The sequence below is a fragment of the Polypterus senegalus genome, chromosome 1, assembly GCF_016835505.1.
Source record: "Polypterus senegalus isolate Bchr_013 chromosome 1, ASM1683550v1, whole genome shotgun sequence".
NCBI lineage: Eukaryota > Metazoa > Chordata > Cladistia > Polypteriformes > Polypteridae > Polypterus > Polypterus senegalus.
In genome coordinates this window covers 215,515,880-215,532,317 of record NC_053154.1, presented here as the reverse complement: position 1 = coordinate 215,532,317, position 16,438 = coordinate 215,515,880, and the positions used below count along the sequence as shown (strand labels likewise).

Here is a 16,438-nt window from a genome sequence, read left to right as displayed (position 1 = left end):
TTAAAGCATACCTTGCCTATTTTTGTAGTGTAAAATATTAAATCTCAGGTTAGAAACTGTTTGAGATGCAGTAGAAGAAGAGCAGTGTTGAAGAGAGACTGCCACATTCCATAACATAGTTGGACAGATCCCCACTGTATAAACTTTATTTTTTTGGAAAAATATAACAAATATTTTAGTCATTGAGAACTGACAATCCTGCTAATTAAATACATGTTAAGTAACAGATTTATTAGATCAAGAATCAGAGAATGAACTCAGGATCTGACAAACTAAGGTGCAGTAATGGCAGCAGCCATACCACCTGCGTCTCAGAACATGTCATCTAACAGAAGCTGAGCAAGTTTGGGCCTGACCAGTACTTGGATGGGAGACCATTTAGGAAAACGATTGGGTTACTCTTCGGAGAGGTGTTGGTTGGGCCAGCAGGGGCTACTAACCCTGTTGTCTGGATGTGGATCCCAATACCCAAGTGCAGTGATGGGGATACTGTGCTGTAAAATGGCACTGTCCTCCAGATGACACGTAACACCGAGGTCCTGACTCTCTGTGCTTATAAAAGATCCCTGGGCATCCTTCATAAAGTGCAGTGTGTATCCCAACTTCCAGGCTAAATAGCCCATCATGGCCTGGTTATTCTGGCCCCGTAATCATCCCCTGTCTCTAATTGGCTGTCTCTCTCTCACCACTTCACCACCTAACAGCTAATGTGTGGTGAACAGACTGGTGCAAAAATGGCTTCCACCGCATCATAAAAGTGGGTGCTACACATTAGTGGTGGTTGAAGTGGCCACCCACTCACTATGTAAAGCGCTTTGAGTAGTGAAAAAAGTGCTACATAAATGTAAATAATAATAATAGGTTTAGGGTTATTAAGATATTATAATATTAAGATAAACTAACTAACAGGAAATGCCTTTAACTCTATATATGAATATTTTTTCCAAAAAATATAGTTTCTGAAAAGCAATGGTTTCACACAGAAATCAACATTAAACGTCTGTTGCTGCATACTGTGGCTGCCAGTTTGCCAAGATTGTGTGGCAGGCTGGCTGCCAGGCTGTCTTCACTTGGCTGGGGCAGCTGTATTCACGATCGCAGTGCTTTGTAATCTGGTTTCTACCTCTTACCATTGTTAAGTGGCAGTCCTCCTGGAGAACAGTGCCATAGGTGTGTCAGCTACATGAACCTGTTCAGCAGCACAATTAGCTGGGGGCCAGTCAGCTGAAGCCGGAACCTCACATTCGTTTTCGATCACCTGTATCAAAATCGGAGTCCGACAAGTCACAGTCCAGTGCAGAGATAATAGGCAAAACTTCATCCACGAATTGTTTAGCTTTACGCATTCGCTTTGATCTCTTGCCATTATGTCAGTGCTATTTTTGCGCCTTACTACTCACAGGAAATCTCGGTCAAACCAATGAAGCTAACTTTTCCTTTTTGCAGTGAGAGTCTAACTAAAACATAGCGATTGGTTTTGTCACAGTTTACAGTTGAATACCATCATCAACTCCTCCTTTAGACAAAAGTCGACATCAGCCCTGAAGAGTTAAACTCTATCCAGGGAAAAAGAAAGGGTTCAGTAATGAACTGTACAAGATAAAGTTCAAGTAAAAGTTATATGTTTTTATATCGCCTTTGTTTATTAGGTGCGCCTGTGTCCTTACATCCATATTAATAAAAACATTAGGGAAATGATTTGGAAAAGTCTCCAATGGTTTAACTTGTCATAGTATTCATTGATTTTGCTTAGTTCAGTACAACAGTGTGAAAACTGGATCATTCTTTTGATGCAGTTAATATTTCTTACATGGTTTGAAAATATGTCTGAGTGAAGTATAATTTGTTCATTGAATTGTAGTTGGCAAACCCAATAAAAAATATTTTGTTTGCATTGGCAGGCATTGTGGCTAAGACACTGGACTTCAAATCACAAGATCGTTGGTACTATTGCCATGGCAGGCTCACTGCATGACTCTTACGTTTTTCAAACTGCTTATGTTCCAATTGTAAATACAATCATCGTGTAAAATGCCTTAATAAAGGCATCAGCTAAATAATGACATGAATTGTTTCAATTATTTAATTTTGTAGGTAAAACTGCATGTAGAGCATACTAGCAAGAAACCTGGGCATCTTGTGTTTGGGAAAAAAAATAAACAAGAGAGATGCTGAATTAACTCTGGCTTGCATGAATGTGCAGAATTCCCAGCAGAGCTACAGTAACTTCAGATAATTAGCTGTTATTTTAAGAATTGACAAGAGGCCAGAAGCATTAGCAGGATGTTCGGTGTATGGAGAGCAAACTAAAAGCATTATGATGAGGGTCACGATTTCCTCCTGCTTTGTCTTGTCTTTCGTTATCGGCAGCAGAATCTTACTTTAAGAGTAAGCCCAGGTGCACTTATAAAAAGGACAACAAATTAAAAGGTGTAGGGTGTTGTACATTCACAGCCTGGCATTCTGAAATAAAACCTGTTCTCCATCTATCCATTATCCAACCCGCTATATCCTAACTACAGGGTCACGGGGGTCTGCCGGAGCCAATCCCAGCCAACACAGGATGCAAGGCAGGAAACAAACCCCAGGCAGAGCGCCAGCCCACTGCAGAAAACCTGCTGTGCTATTATGAACTTTGGTTTCTGATGGGAGGCCCTGATTGTCCAAGTCAAGAGGATTGGTTTACATACTGTTGACCCCCTTATAGAGAAAAATACTGGTCTGTTGACTGCCACGATAACTAAATTTGCTTGGCTCACTTCAGACCCCACTTACAGACAAAAGAGTCACCTATACAGTAGTACAGCGCCTGCCCAGGTAGCTCGGTCCCATAATACAGAGGTAACGGCCTTTTCTTCTACTCCTCATTAATATCCATGACAGCTCAGCTTCCAAACTATGGAATGAATGAGAGTGTCTGTCTATAAACTCAGACACCTCCCAAACATGTCACCAGAATATAAAATAATATTGACCTAAAGCACACAAAAGCAAAAGGAATGTTGTCCTGGAGTGTTCTGTGTTGCTAAGGAAGTGCAGCAAACTGCTAAGCGGAGCCTGGGAGTTTCTAGGAAGACAAATCTCTCTTTCTTCCTTCAGCTGCATTGAGATGGGGCACGCTTGGTTGGTGGTGGTGGCGGGGTGTGTGTGTGTGTGTGTTTTCTGTTTGACTAGTGGGCTCTGTTTCCTTTCTAGCATCCCTTTGCTTTTCAGTACAGTCAGCCAGTGACCACGTGCCAAGCCCTGAATAATGCCTTCTGTGTCTGGATAGGGAATTGTTTTGAAAAGCCTATTGTGATAGCAACATGTTATGAAGAACATTTAACAATTATTTCTGGCTGAAAATATACCAAAACTAAAATATGGTTTTAATGTTACTGAGAAGAGACCGCATTTTACAATAGGAGGCCATGTTTTTCTTCAGCTAATGAAGTTTAGACAAGCATTGAGGACTGTACTAGCATATTAAGATGGGGATATGAGGGAGATCAAGGATAAAGCAAAATCCATATCATACAGTAAAAACTATATTTTTAGATGAACCTCTCTATTCCAGGCACTCATAATATGCTCAGTGCTAGTGACTTGATCACATACCTGCCATTCCACAGTATACCCCTTTAAATTCATGGCATTATCCTCCATTTCTTTCAACAGCTTGACATCAAATTCATCCATTTTCATAACTGTTAGGTTAGCTGGGGCCTATCCCAGCAATCAGCGGGTGCAAGGCAAGAACAAACCCTGCGAAGAGTGGCGGGTGTATTGCAGAGTGAGCACAACCACACACTCGGGCCAATTTAGCAACGGCAATCTAATCTGCATGTCTTTGAACTGTGGGAGGAAACCAGAGCACCTGGAGGACACCCACTCAGACATCTTGACATTTAACTAGAAATAAGAGAACGTTCTCAGATCCACCTAATCCAGTTCACGATCATTAGGGCTGGAGGCCAATTCAGAAAGCACTGGGCTTAAGACAAGGACCAACACTGGAAAGAGCACCAGTTCACTGTAGAGACCACTCATGGTCTCACAAACTTAAAAAGAACACCAGAATATTTGAAAATAAAGGAGAATGTGCAGACATCACAAAGGGAATAAGTGGGTGTGAGACTTGAACCTTGGACATTAGATCCATGTACCTTAAGTACTAGGAATTGAACCACCCGCAGAAAAAAAAATATTGGAGAAATGCATACTGCTTTGCAGCTTTGGTGAACTAAATTGCAGTTGTATTCTGGGTTGACCTATCTAGATTTCATATATGAAAGCTTCTTATCCCTTAAAGATTCTCATCAAATTTCTTCTCACAGTAAATCATGACATTCCATAAAAATAAGCAGTTTCTTGTATCAATGCCAAGTACATGCTCATAATTAATTTTGTAAAACACTATTTCCGTGGTGATCATCACAGAGAGGTGGAACGTTTCACAAAAGCAAAACAAAACTTTCCTTAAATGTGGCACCAGTTGATTCAGGGACATCCCACAAATCCAGTCAATTTAACACTGCCAATCACATCATTCAAAAACCTGGATATCGTAGATCGAATTAAATGATTTTTAATCCTCTTTATAATATTACCAAACACTACTCTCAATGTTTTGGTGTTGTCTCATGTAGTAGGGAGTACAGGTAGTCCCCAGGTTACAGACATCCGACCTACGACTTACGAACGGGGCCACAGCTGCGACACATGCACCTCAGTAACTGCCGCTCATCTTCGGCCTGGGGACACTGCAAGCGGTGGCTAGACGGAGGCTGGAGGGGGGTTGATTTTGCTGCTCACACAGTGTAGTGTCCCTCTGGCAGCTCCCGGCGGCAAGTGGTTTCACTGCCCGCCCACCACACATGGCTGCCCCGTTTGTTCTCGGTGGGCAGCTAGTAATACTGCAAGCAGTGACCAGGTTGTGGCTGAACGGAGGCCATTGAGGGTGAACGGTGAAGTGGGGTAACATTGTAGTGTGCATAGGATGGCTGCCTATTGAATGGGGGCGATTCACTACCCGCCTTTGGCCACACCATGATCATTCTCGGTGGGCCCCTCGCCGCCCCCATTCATTCTCAATAGCAAGCCAGCTTGTACTGTTACGTACATAGCAGGAAGTTGTCTCTTGTCAGTACATCAGACGTGTTGACGACGGGTGCCTTCCTGCTGTGATAGCGTGTACAGTGCAGTGCAGAAGAGCTACTCTTAATCCTTTGTCTTCACCATTCAAGAATGTCTCTGAAACACAAATCTGATGCAAGTGCTGGTGATACAGTAAAGAAGAGAAAAAAATCACCATTGATAATAAAGTAGAAATAATAAAAAGGTCAGAGAGGGGAAACTCCATCATTCATTGGCAGAGTCGGTCAACAATAGCATATATTACATTTATGTACCTGTTCCGACTTACATACAAATTCAACTTAAGTACAAACCTACAGTCCCTATTTCATACGTGGCTCTATTCAAAAAGGGTGCGCACAAAAATGCTAGCTTCAAAAGGGCAACCTCAATTGGGCGCGGCGAATAAAGGCCCGCGTAAATAAAGGCAAGCTTCAAAAGGGTGACCTCAATTGAGCGCGGCGAATAAAGGCGTCCGTAGATAATTTAGTTCAAATGGCTCTGGAATATGTGAAGAGCAAGAAAGGTGCAGATCTACTCGTAGTCAAAGGCTACACATTCAGAAAGGAGAAAACTATCTCCGAATATCTACGTGGCATTGCACATAATTTATAGCTTCAAGTGTAACACAACAATGAGTAAGAGCAGAAAACAACGAAATATAGAGAGCTTTAGAAATAGTTTGTTAGAAGTTCATGCATTAATTAATTGTATGTTTTAATATTTTTGCTTTCGCCATTTTATACATTCAATCATTGCCTTTATCTAATAAATTTTCTGTAATAATTTTGTTGCGTTTGCCTTTATTTGCTGCGCCCAATTGAGGTCGCCATTTTGAAGCTCGCCTTTATTTATGCGCCCTTATTGAAGGATACCCTCGTACGTAACCCAGGGATTGCCTGTACTTCAGCAGTCTTTGCATTGTTTGCCCACCATGGCCCTATGTAGCCCCCTTGTTACAAATGCTTTTTACAGTCCATGCTCTGAACTGCTCCATTTTCTTCCCTTATAACAATAATAATAATAATAATAATAATAATAATAATAATAATAATAATACATTTTATTTATACAAGGTGCCTTTCTAAGCACTCAAGGACACCGAACAAACAATAATATAAAACACATTATAAACAAAACTTAAAAAATCAGAAAACACAGAAAATATAAAAATTAAAACCAAACAAAGCCACTGTAATCATAGAGAAAAACCCATTTTAAACAGAAGGGTTTTAAGTTTACATTTGAAGGTTGAAAATGATTTGATATTTCTGAGCTCAGTAGGTGGTGAGTTCCAGAGCTTGGGAGCAGAACAGCTGAATGCTCTGCTCCCCATGGAGGTTAGACGGGCGAGAAGGACGGTCAGGTGGATGGAGGAAGAGGATCTAAGGTGACGGGAGGGAATGGCAACATGAAGAAGGTCAGACAGATATGGAGGAGCGAGGTTATAAATGGCCTTAAAGGTTAATAGCAAAATTTTAAAATTAATTCAAAACTTAACCGGGAGCCAATGAAGCTGCTGCAAGACCGAAGTAATATGGTGAATAGATGGGGTTAGAGTAATGATGCGAGCTGCAGAATTCTGGACTAGCTGATGTTTATGGAGAGATTTATTAGAGAGACCAAAGAGGAGTGAATTGCAGTAGTCCAGACGAGAAGTAACAAGACTGTGAACATGAATGGCAGTGATATGGGGAGTGAGGGAGGGACGGATGCGATTAATATTACGTAGGTGGAATTAAGCAGACCGGGTGATGTTATTAATGTGAGATTTGAAAGATAGAGTACTGTCGAGGATGACACCTAGACACTTAACCTGAGGTGATGAAGAAACAACAGAGTTATCAATCACAAGAGAAAGTTTATCGGCTTTGGATAATGATGATTTTCAGCCAATTAGGAGAACCTCACTTTTGTCACTGTTTAATTTAAGAAAATTTGAAGAAAACCAAGATTTAATTTCAGCAATACAGTCAATAAACAAAGATGGTGCAAAAGAAGAGGTGGGACAGAGCCCTGGGGCACACCTGAAGTAACAGTGGTGGGTTGGGATGTGAAAGTTTTGAGCTGAATGAACTGAGTGCTTTCTCGTAACTCAACACTCATGTATTATTGGAGTTTGACAAAATACTGTTCCATGTTGTCTTCTTCATGTCCAGTTGGAGTTTTAGGAGTGACATTACATGGCTGTTCATGTGTTGCTTGAGTTGCACAAAGAACACTTAAAGATTCAAAATTAAATAATTAATGATTTAACATAATATTTGCAGTCTATGATGTTGCTACCAAGGCAGGCAGTGAAGTCTAATGGTTGGGACTTTGGACTGCAAACATTGAGGTTGTGGGCTCAAATTCCACTGTATCACCATGAGCAAGTCATTTCACTTGCCTGTGCTCCAACTGGAAAAGCAAAAGTAATCTAACCAATTGTGTCTCACATGTGTATGTTGTCTTGGATAAAGATGTCAGCCAAATAAATACAATAATATAAAAAAGGTGAAAGAATGAACAACATTCTGAAATCTGCTTAGGGTTACAGAAAACTAGAGTCTATACGAGCAGCTTCAGGCACAAGGTGACATTCAGCTCTCCAATGGGATTAATGCATAGTAGGGCCCCCTCGCACTGCAATAGTTTAGAATTTCTAATGCCCAACCTGCAAGTCTTTGGGATATAAGAGACATACAGTATTTGAATACCTGAATGAAAACCTACACAGACACAGGACAGTGATCAGGCCCAGAATTTGAACCCTGAGAGTACCACTTGCCACTGTCCTGACATGCTGTCCTGCAATCACAGCATCAATGGAAGATCATTTCAATTTGCCTAAAGAAAAAAATGGGGTGATAGTTTACTCCAGTTCTCCTCCTGCTTCTGAAAAAGGTGCATGTTAGGTTTATTTGTGAGTCCAACTTTTTCAGTAGGTGAATGCGTGTATGATAAAAGTGATGGAGTGGCACTCCTGAAAGACTGGTCCTGCCTTTTTATTGGTACTGCACGGACAGGCTCTGCAACTTGAATTGGATTAAACAGACTTGAAAACATTATGCTATGAGTTATTTTGAAAGCACATGGAAATGGTTGCAGTTAAAGTGCTTCATGACTGCACCATGCCTATAAGACTTTCAGTATCTGAATTGTTATGACATTTCTACTAGTTATGGAAAGCTGTCATAATGTTAGAGCATGCTTTTATTGTCATTCTAAGCACTTTGCAGCTTAGCATCAGGTTTATTGTACCACCATGTACATGAAAATTGATGTGAATCGAGTATCAGCTGGTGTACAAATTATATGGCAAATGCTTAAATGATTAATAAACCTTAATAAAAGAATAAGTATTTGTGTAACTGTGCAGCTGTATTTCCATCTAGTTGCTATGTCTCTGTCATTCCAACAGATGACGCATCACAAACATCTGCAGTATTAAAATGCATTGCATTTATCATTGCAGAAGACGGCGTATTACAAAAATTAGCACTGCTTTTACGATTCCCATACCAAATGGCATATAATAGAGACATATGCATTGTGTTTGTCATTCCCACAGATGGCACATCGTAAACATCTGAAGTAATAAAATGCATTAAATGTGTCATTACAGAAAATGGCACATTACAAGCATTAACACTGTTTTTACAATTCCCATACCAAATTGTATATAACAGAGACATATGCATTGCATTTGTCATTTCAACAGATGGCACATCATAAACATTTGTAGTAATGCATTTACTAACTACAAATATTTGTGGTGTTCCATCTGTTGGAATGAAAAATGCAATTTACTGCTACATGCATTACAAAATACATTCCAATAGATGGTGCAGTGCAACCATTAAAGCTAAGGTCTATCTACGTTGATTATTTAGATATCAACCCACGTGAGATGGGTAGTGCAGTTAGTTAAATTTCAATGTGTGTGTAGTGTTGTCCCATGCTCATTTGTGCTATTATGTGCCAACATTTAAACATTAACATATCACACACCTTAGCTGTCTTACAGACCAAATGATTTTGTAAAAGGCATATAAACCGTGAAAAATGTTATCATCACTCTAACCTCTGGAAATCATGTGTATCACTGTTATGTCCTGGTCACTTATTTACAAGGCTCATGTTTAAATTTTTCTTGACATCAGCCCTTTTCTGCATTTCACTGCCTGCCTTTTAAAGGTGCTGATGTCTTTCCAAAGTTGGTTACCGCATCGTGATGACCTACACATGTACTAAGCTTTGTGAATTAAGCTTTGCAATAATGTACAGGTTTTAAAAAGGTTGTTTGCTCATTGTGCAATCTTGCAACGATGAAAACGTTGCATTCCTAGAACAAAAAGCTCAGATTTAAACGTTAAAAGGGTAAGCAGCTAGTTTACAGCCTGCTCAGAGGTGATCTTGAGAGAAGCCATTAGCTTACAGATTATGATGGCCTACTTCGGTACAGCACATTAACCGACAGCTGCTTTAATGAACGCTAGATGTTGTGTAGTGAAACACTTTTGAGTTGCTTATTTGATAACTGTGATGTGCTCTTTAGTTTTCTGCTCTGCTCTGTTGACATGTACACTGCAGAGTATCCCTTATAGTAACACCTCTCTTCCCTATCCCAGTTGGGATTGTAGCTCAATTTCTGTGTTGGAAGTTTCCATTTTTAATACTTTTACTTATTGTACTAGCTCTTCATTTCATGCTACTGGTGATGCATTAATAATGTCTTTTTTAAAGAAATGGCTTCATTAGATAATTAATATTAACTTGCTAATTCAATTGGCCTTGTATGAGTTTGTATCTACAGAGTATCTAGAATTGGTGATACTGTATACACTTGCATAAGTGAGATGTACTGATTTTTATCTTTCATATAAAGATTGACAGTAATTCTCAAGTATATTATGCTGATATGCTGGTATATTGATGCATATTTGAGAATTTAGGACCCCCTTTTGCTAAGGTTGTTAGATGGGGTGCACTCTTCAAATTCAGCATTTAGTACGCTTAGATGGAGGTTTCAGTCTATGTAGCAATCCAAAGTGGGGAGTGAGCAGACTGGTGGAGAACATTAAAATACATCAGCTGGCAAAATGTTATTCAAGGGACATCCGTAGTGGAAGTAGATCTGCTCAGAAAGGGGTGATGGACAGAGGAGTACTGTTGAATGTTCAATGATTTCTAATTCTTTTAAAGTTAGAATGTCACAGTAGAAGGTGTTACTCTTACTTTATTATAGCACAGTGTTGCTTACCAGTGTGCCACTAGTGTTCTTCCACACTGTACTGAAATGTCTGTACATTTTTTACTTTCAGTAGCGTAGAGCCCTCAGAAAAATAAAGACAAGAGAGTAAAAGCCAGTACTGTAACAAGCACAGTTCATAGCGACATAACATTCTCAAACCTGCTTAACCCAATTCAGGGATGGCAGGAGCTAGTGCTTGCATCATTGTGCCTTTTCATTATTATTATTAACCATTCTCTCCTTGTGTATATACTGTGGCAGGATGCTGGGGGCCTGACCCAGTCGGGATGCCTGGAAGGACTGGGAGGCAGCTTATACGTCCCCCAGGGCACTAGGGGGCAACCCCTGCCCTGGATAAGGAAGGGACCATGGGGACGGAGCCAAGAGGCTCAAACCCATTGGTGCTCGTGGTCACCGACAGGGGGCGCCCCGAGCGTCGTGGAGCCCGGGAAACCAGCACTTCCGCCACAACTGGACAGGTGGAGGATGAACTTTCCAGGGACACCTGGAGTGCTTCCGGGTGCTCGTGCGGCACTTCCACCACACCAGGAAGTGCCGCCAGAAGGTCATCAGCAAGCACCTGGAGCACATCTGGGTGAATATAAAAGGGGCCATCTTCCTACAGTCGGGGAGCTAGAGTCAGGAGCTGAAAGTGGACGAAGCTCCAGGGACAGGAGGAAGAAAGGCGGCCCATGGACATTGAGAGAGGCCCGTGTTGGGGGTGATCGGTGCTGGAAGCACTGTGTGCTGTGTGGAACTTTACTTAATAGATGTGTGTTTTATAAAGTGCTGGTGTTTGTCTGATGGTGTTCGGAGTGGCTCTCACTATACATACATAAATTCTCAAACCAAATTAACTTCAGGGTCAGGAGGATCCAGAGAATAGCTTCCTTGGATAGGCTCCCAGTCTATTGTGAGCCACACATACTCACAATGGACGAATTTAAAGTTGCCAGTTAACCAGTCTTGCACATGTTTGGAGATGCTGGAGGAAAACTAAAGTAGGAAAATCCTCAGACTAGACTAGAACATGTAAACTCAACAGAGGCAATGACCAGACAAGGTGTCTGAACCTAGGTTGGTAAATCCATAAGGCAGCAGTACTAATCACTGCTCCTCACATATACAGTAATAAGACCTACCTAAGCCCGGATTAAGATCCCCACAGGCCCCTGGATGACATAATGAAGAGAGCTACTTAACACAGAAAAGAACAAAATTGCAATAATACACCGTGCAGACATCTGGACGTTTCATATATCCCAGTAATTACCAATTTAGGTCCCTGTGTATGAACACTTAAGTGTTTCGACCATGTTGGCATCCTTAGTGAATCTGCTGTGCAGAAATGCAATTGTTTCAAAGAGCAAAGGTAAGGGGTGATTTAGGCACAAGTATATACAGTCATGTCAATGAGCATTCCAAATTGGTGATTTCAGCATGCAGACACTCAAACATTTCAGTCAGCAGGGAAGGAATGGCACTCGACTGATTATTTCATCAAGGTGGGGTGGGTGTGTGGAGTATTGATTGTTACCTCAAGTAAGACCCCTTGCCAAAATGGGGCACCCCGAATGATCTAAAAGTAGATCTGCTTCTGGACCTTCCTATTTACGCAGCTTGAAAACTAAATTTGCACAGAAGCTATGTGTCATAAACTGTCTTACAGTCGCAATATGTCAAATTAATGAATGTTACTTTCTTATTATGTCACTGTGAGTTTGGGTTTCTATACAGCAACACATCTATATTCCAGATCACCACTTTCTTTTTGTGTCCCTACCACTTACAGTATGCACCCAAGACAGACTCATAGGCAGTAGCGGTTTGTAATGATGGGCGCTGGGATGCCCACCAACAAAATATTTTAAAAACTGCACTTAAATTAATTAGGTAATTTGAAATAACCAAGAAATAAATGTGTTTATTTACACAATGTGCCTGGTGTCAGCTCATTTCAACATCCATTAAAAATTGGTTCTGATGTGTATTTGTCTAATTTTTGTGTGTTTACCTGTATTTCCTGAGTGAAGGGCGCTAGCCAAATGAGAGTCTATAGAAGTCTTTGAACTTTTAGTAAGCAGCTGACCTGAGGCTCCCCTTTTAATTGGTTGCTTTCAGATTTTCCCAGGGACGCAGCCACTCAACAACAACAACAACATTTATTTATATAGCACATTTTCATACAAAAAAGTAGCTGAAAGTGCTTTACATAATGAAGAAAAATAAGAAATTAAAATAACATAACATTAGTTAACACAGAAAAAGAGTAAGGTCCGATGGTCAGGGAGGACAGAAAAAACAAAAAATCTGCAGGGGTTCCAGGCCACGAGACCGCCAGTCCCCTCTGGGCATTCTATCTAACATAAATGAAATAGTCCTCTTTGTATTTAGGGTTCTGACGGACGGACTCCCACATATAATGGTGGCAAATCAGTGTTGCTTTGGGTTTTTTGAATCTAATGTGACTGGACAATCGACAACGCACTATTTCAAGTTAATGTCAATGGTTCACAGTGCACACCCGCCATTAACGTAACTACAGATGAGTAAGCACGACTTTATGGCGATGGTAACTTCAAGTGAAACTTCAGAAATCAAAGAAAATTTGGTTATTTCTTTAATGAAAGAACCGTTCATAAATTGTGATCGAGGACAAGCTTACACAGTAACTTTTTCCTGCTCTTATTATGACAACCGGAGTGAGCTAATTGGATGTGTTGTAAGTAATGCCTTTTTTTGCTTTCCCTGTTTGCTGTTTCCAATTGTCTCTCCTGAAGCATTGCGGGAAAGAGACCTAAAACATCTTTCTGAAAAATCAAAGTGGCATGATAGAAGCCACAGTCACCTAGACTAAATTTAGACTCATTTATTTGACATGCTAATTTTTGCTGAAGAGCTAGATCAATGTTACAGGATTGCCATTAGAAGGCACAATGAAGAGGTGACCAAAATCGACATATCCTGTCCAGAATAAAAGACTGTGTGAAATGTTGTAGAGCATTTGAAGTGGCTTTGTGTGGCGAGGATGGGAGCGAGAGCTCCGATAAGCCCGAGATTTTCTGTGGGGTGGTGTATTTTGTTGCTTCTCTCGATGGAGTGTTGAAAGAGCCGCTTGATAATGCTACTGTATTAAAGAAAACTTCAAAAACTGTACAGAATGAGCTTTTGAACTTCCCAGCACACTCGCCGTTATGCATACATTTTCTAACTTAATTTGAAAAAATCACATCTGTTCGGACTGGCATTTGGTAGCGCTGTCATCTGTGGGTGTTTTTATGTTGTCATTGCTCTGTATTTTGTTTTAATATTTCATTTTATTCTCTTGTATTGTTCAGTGCTTTGTGACTTTTCTCTGTGATAGGTGCTTTATAAATAATATTTTACTTACTTGAGAAAAACAAGAAGGTGTTTATTTTGTTACAAGTACAATAAGTAAACCAATAAAGTGCCCTTTCAATATTGCTAATAGAACTTGGGTAACTTTTCAAAGTTTTAAATGTGTTGTTTAAAGTGAGATTTGTGTTATATTAACTATAACTTAAAAAGTAAATAATTTCTGTTGTGACTCCAAAAATATGCATTTTTTTAAAGGTTCAACTGCCACAAATTAAGAAGCCTAAATTTCAAACTCTTAACGTTTTGGTGTCCTGCAGCCTATCAAGCATGAGAGATTTACATATTTTTCTGCATATATTAGGAAGTCTTTCAAAAGTACATAAAATCTTTCTCAGAAACACCATGACTCCAGACAGGCAAAATGCATTAGCCATGCTGTCAATGGAAAAGAGACTGGTGACTGAAATGACTCCATTTAATCAGAAAGTAACTGAGAAATTTTCAGGCCTGAAGAAAATGAGAGCAATATTTATGGTCAAGTAGTGCTACTGGGCAGTGTGTAAGCAACATTATAGCTTGTGTCTGTGTGTGTTCTTTTCTTTTCTCCTGAGTTATGAAGTGCTGCTTCAGTTTGTCCCCAAAAATGTTTTTCAGATTTTTTTCATGAGCTTCCACTGCTCATAATTCACCTATGCCACAACCAAGGCTGTGATTGAGTATTTCTGCCTTACGTTTGGCACCAGGGCTAGAGACCAACTCTGCCTGGACCATCTACAGTAGAAGGGAGGATCATTGTCACTGTAGTAGTGAATACATTTCATGTACTTCTTGTACAAAAAGAGTTTGAATACTGCTAAGCTATGGAAGGTGCTCACATCAACACCTATTGAAATATAAAATGAAAATTATTTATGCTCTAGACCTTTAACATGTTTAAGTTAGTTTAATTCCTTATGTTTATTTTTTCTTTTAGAAAAGCAAAACATTATAATTTACTTCAAAATCAGTCTAGAGAAAATAAAAGAAACAAAGTGAAAAATACAAAACCTAGTACCCCTATTTCACTTCTTATTTAATAAGAAAGAAATAGAAATATAACTTTTTATTATGATGAATTGTGAGGACAACTGTAGGACTACATTTAAACCTGCAGTAATATCTACTCTATATATAAAATCCTAAGCCTAAAAAAGTGCAATGATTTCATGTGACTTTTTATGTCACATTTTTTGTCACTCTTTAAATCGTGCTTATTTTAAAACCTACATATATACGTTTGGTATCACTCTTTTCAGAATTTATTGAACTTTAATGTGATGTTTGATTTTCAGATTCTTATTCCGTTTTCTAAATGATAAACTAAAAAATATCATGAACTCACATCCCGCGAGATGAAACTTTTTGCCAAAAGATTTAACTCCGCCTGGGTCTGGAAATAAAAGACAAAGACTAGAACAGCTGCTGTACAGGCTTTTAAATGTTCGAAGCACCACACAAGATGCAGATAACACAGCACGGCGGCAGCAGCAGCAGCAAGCCAGCAGCTGATTGAGCAAAGAGGAGGTAAAGAAAATGTCTTTTTTCCCCGATTGTATCACCGTTTAAGAGGGGGTTTTGGAGGAGCGACCGTGTCTCAATGGGGTGCATTCAGCCCCCCTCTTCACAACATAAGCGGCAGAGATGCAAAGTGGCTGGTGCGTAGCGCGGGACTGGTTGGCGAGCAAAGCGAGCAAGTGGGAACCCCCAAGTACTTAATTACATGTTAGCTGCTAAAGGTGCAGTTTTGCTAACTGGGAAGTTGCCAACTCACCTGAACAATGCTGGTTGACTCCGGAATGTTCTCCATTACACTTGCCTCATAGACATTCTGCAAGAAAATGGGCCGGTTGTCATTGACATCCTTCACTATGATGTTAACAGTGGCAGTACCTGTGCGGCGGCTCCCTGCAGGGCCATTGTCTGCCAAGGTAAACAGAAGAGCAGTGAAGATTTTGGTAGGAAATGATCATCGAGCTTAGTAATTGTTGCCACAAAAGGAAAGCATGCACTGCTACTCACCTATGGCTTCCACAATGAGGGAATAGGAAGCCTGTGCCTCTCTATCCAAATTTACCACAGTCCGTACAACTCCATCCCGAAAACCAACGCTGAATTTGCCATCTTGATTTCCTCCTATTAAGTAAGGGAATTAATGTTAGTAATAATTGTTACATCTCAAATGTGAGCTTTCATAAAATGTACAAACACACATACACCATAATGACATGGTTTATGTCTATTTTTAATTCAGCTTTTAATTAGATCTGAAGAGCCGAACTTCCTTTTCCACAGCCTCACTTCTTCTTAAACAGCTGCTTAAACACACCCCTATGGGAAAAGTCAGCGGTTTGCCATTTATACACTCTTAGATAACTACTGATAAGTATTCTGCCTTTCAATCCCAATTATATTTAAAATATTTGCACCCCCTTTTAGAAATAGGCTCCAGCTCCCCAATCATGACATAGATTGGCTTAGAGACAAGTATAAAATGGATAAAGGGTTTTTATTGTGTGATACACTTCCTCTGTAAGCAACAGCCAGTGGACAGCAACTTTTTTCCGTCTTTTTCTGTCTCTCTTCTGCACCTCTCTACCTCCTTCACTCCTTCTGGCAAGCTTTGTCTTCCTTCCTCCCAACTATTGCTCCCTGAGCAGTGAGAGGCAGCTCCTTTTATCTCTTTCTTGGAAGTATCGGTGTCCCAAAGCT

The 16,438-nt window shown here is 40.1% G+C and overlaps 1 protein-coding gene across 6 annotated transcripts in view; it reads right to left on the bottom strand.

The window, feature by feature from the left end:
- The window catches only part of cdh23 (cadherin-related 23), a 1,363,918-nt gene that overhangs the window by 368,889 nt on the left and 978,591 nt on the right, over nt 1-16,438 (bottom strand). For all 6 annotated transcript variants that reach the window (XM_039768795.1, XM_039768746.1, XM_039768764.1 and 3 more), the window contains exons 26-27: nt 15,749-15,862; nt 15,501-15,649 (exon numbers count right to left, since the gene is read on the bottom strand). In XM_039768795.1, coding sequence (XP_039624729.1) covers nt 15,501-15,649; nt 15,749-15,862 — 263 coding nt within the window. The remainder of the gene's footprint in view (nt 1-15,500; nt 15,650-15,748; nt 15,863-16,438) is intronic.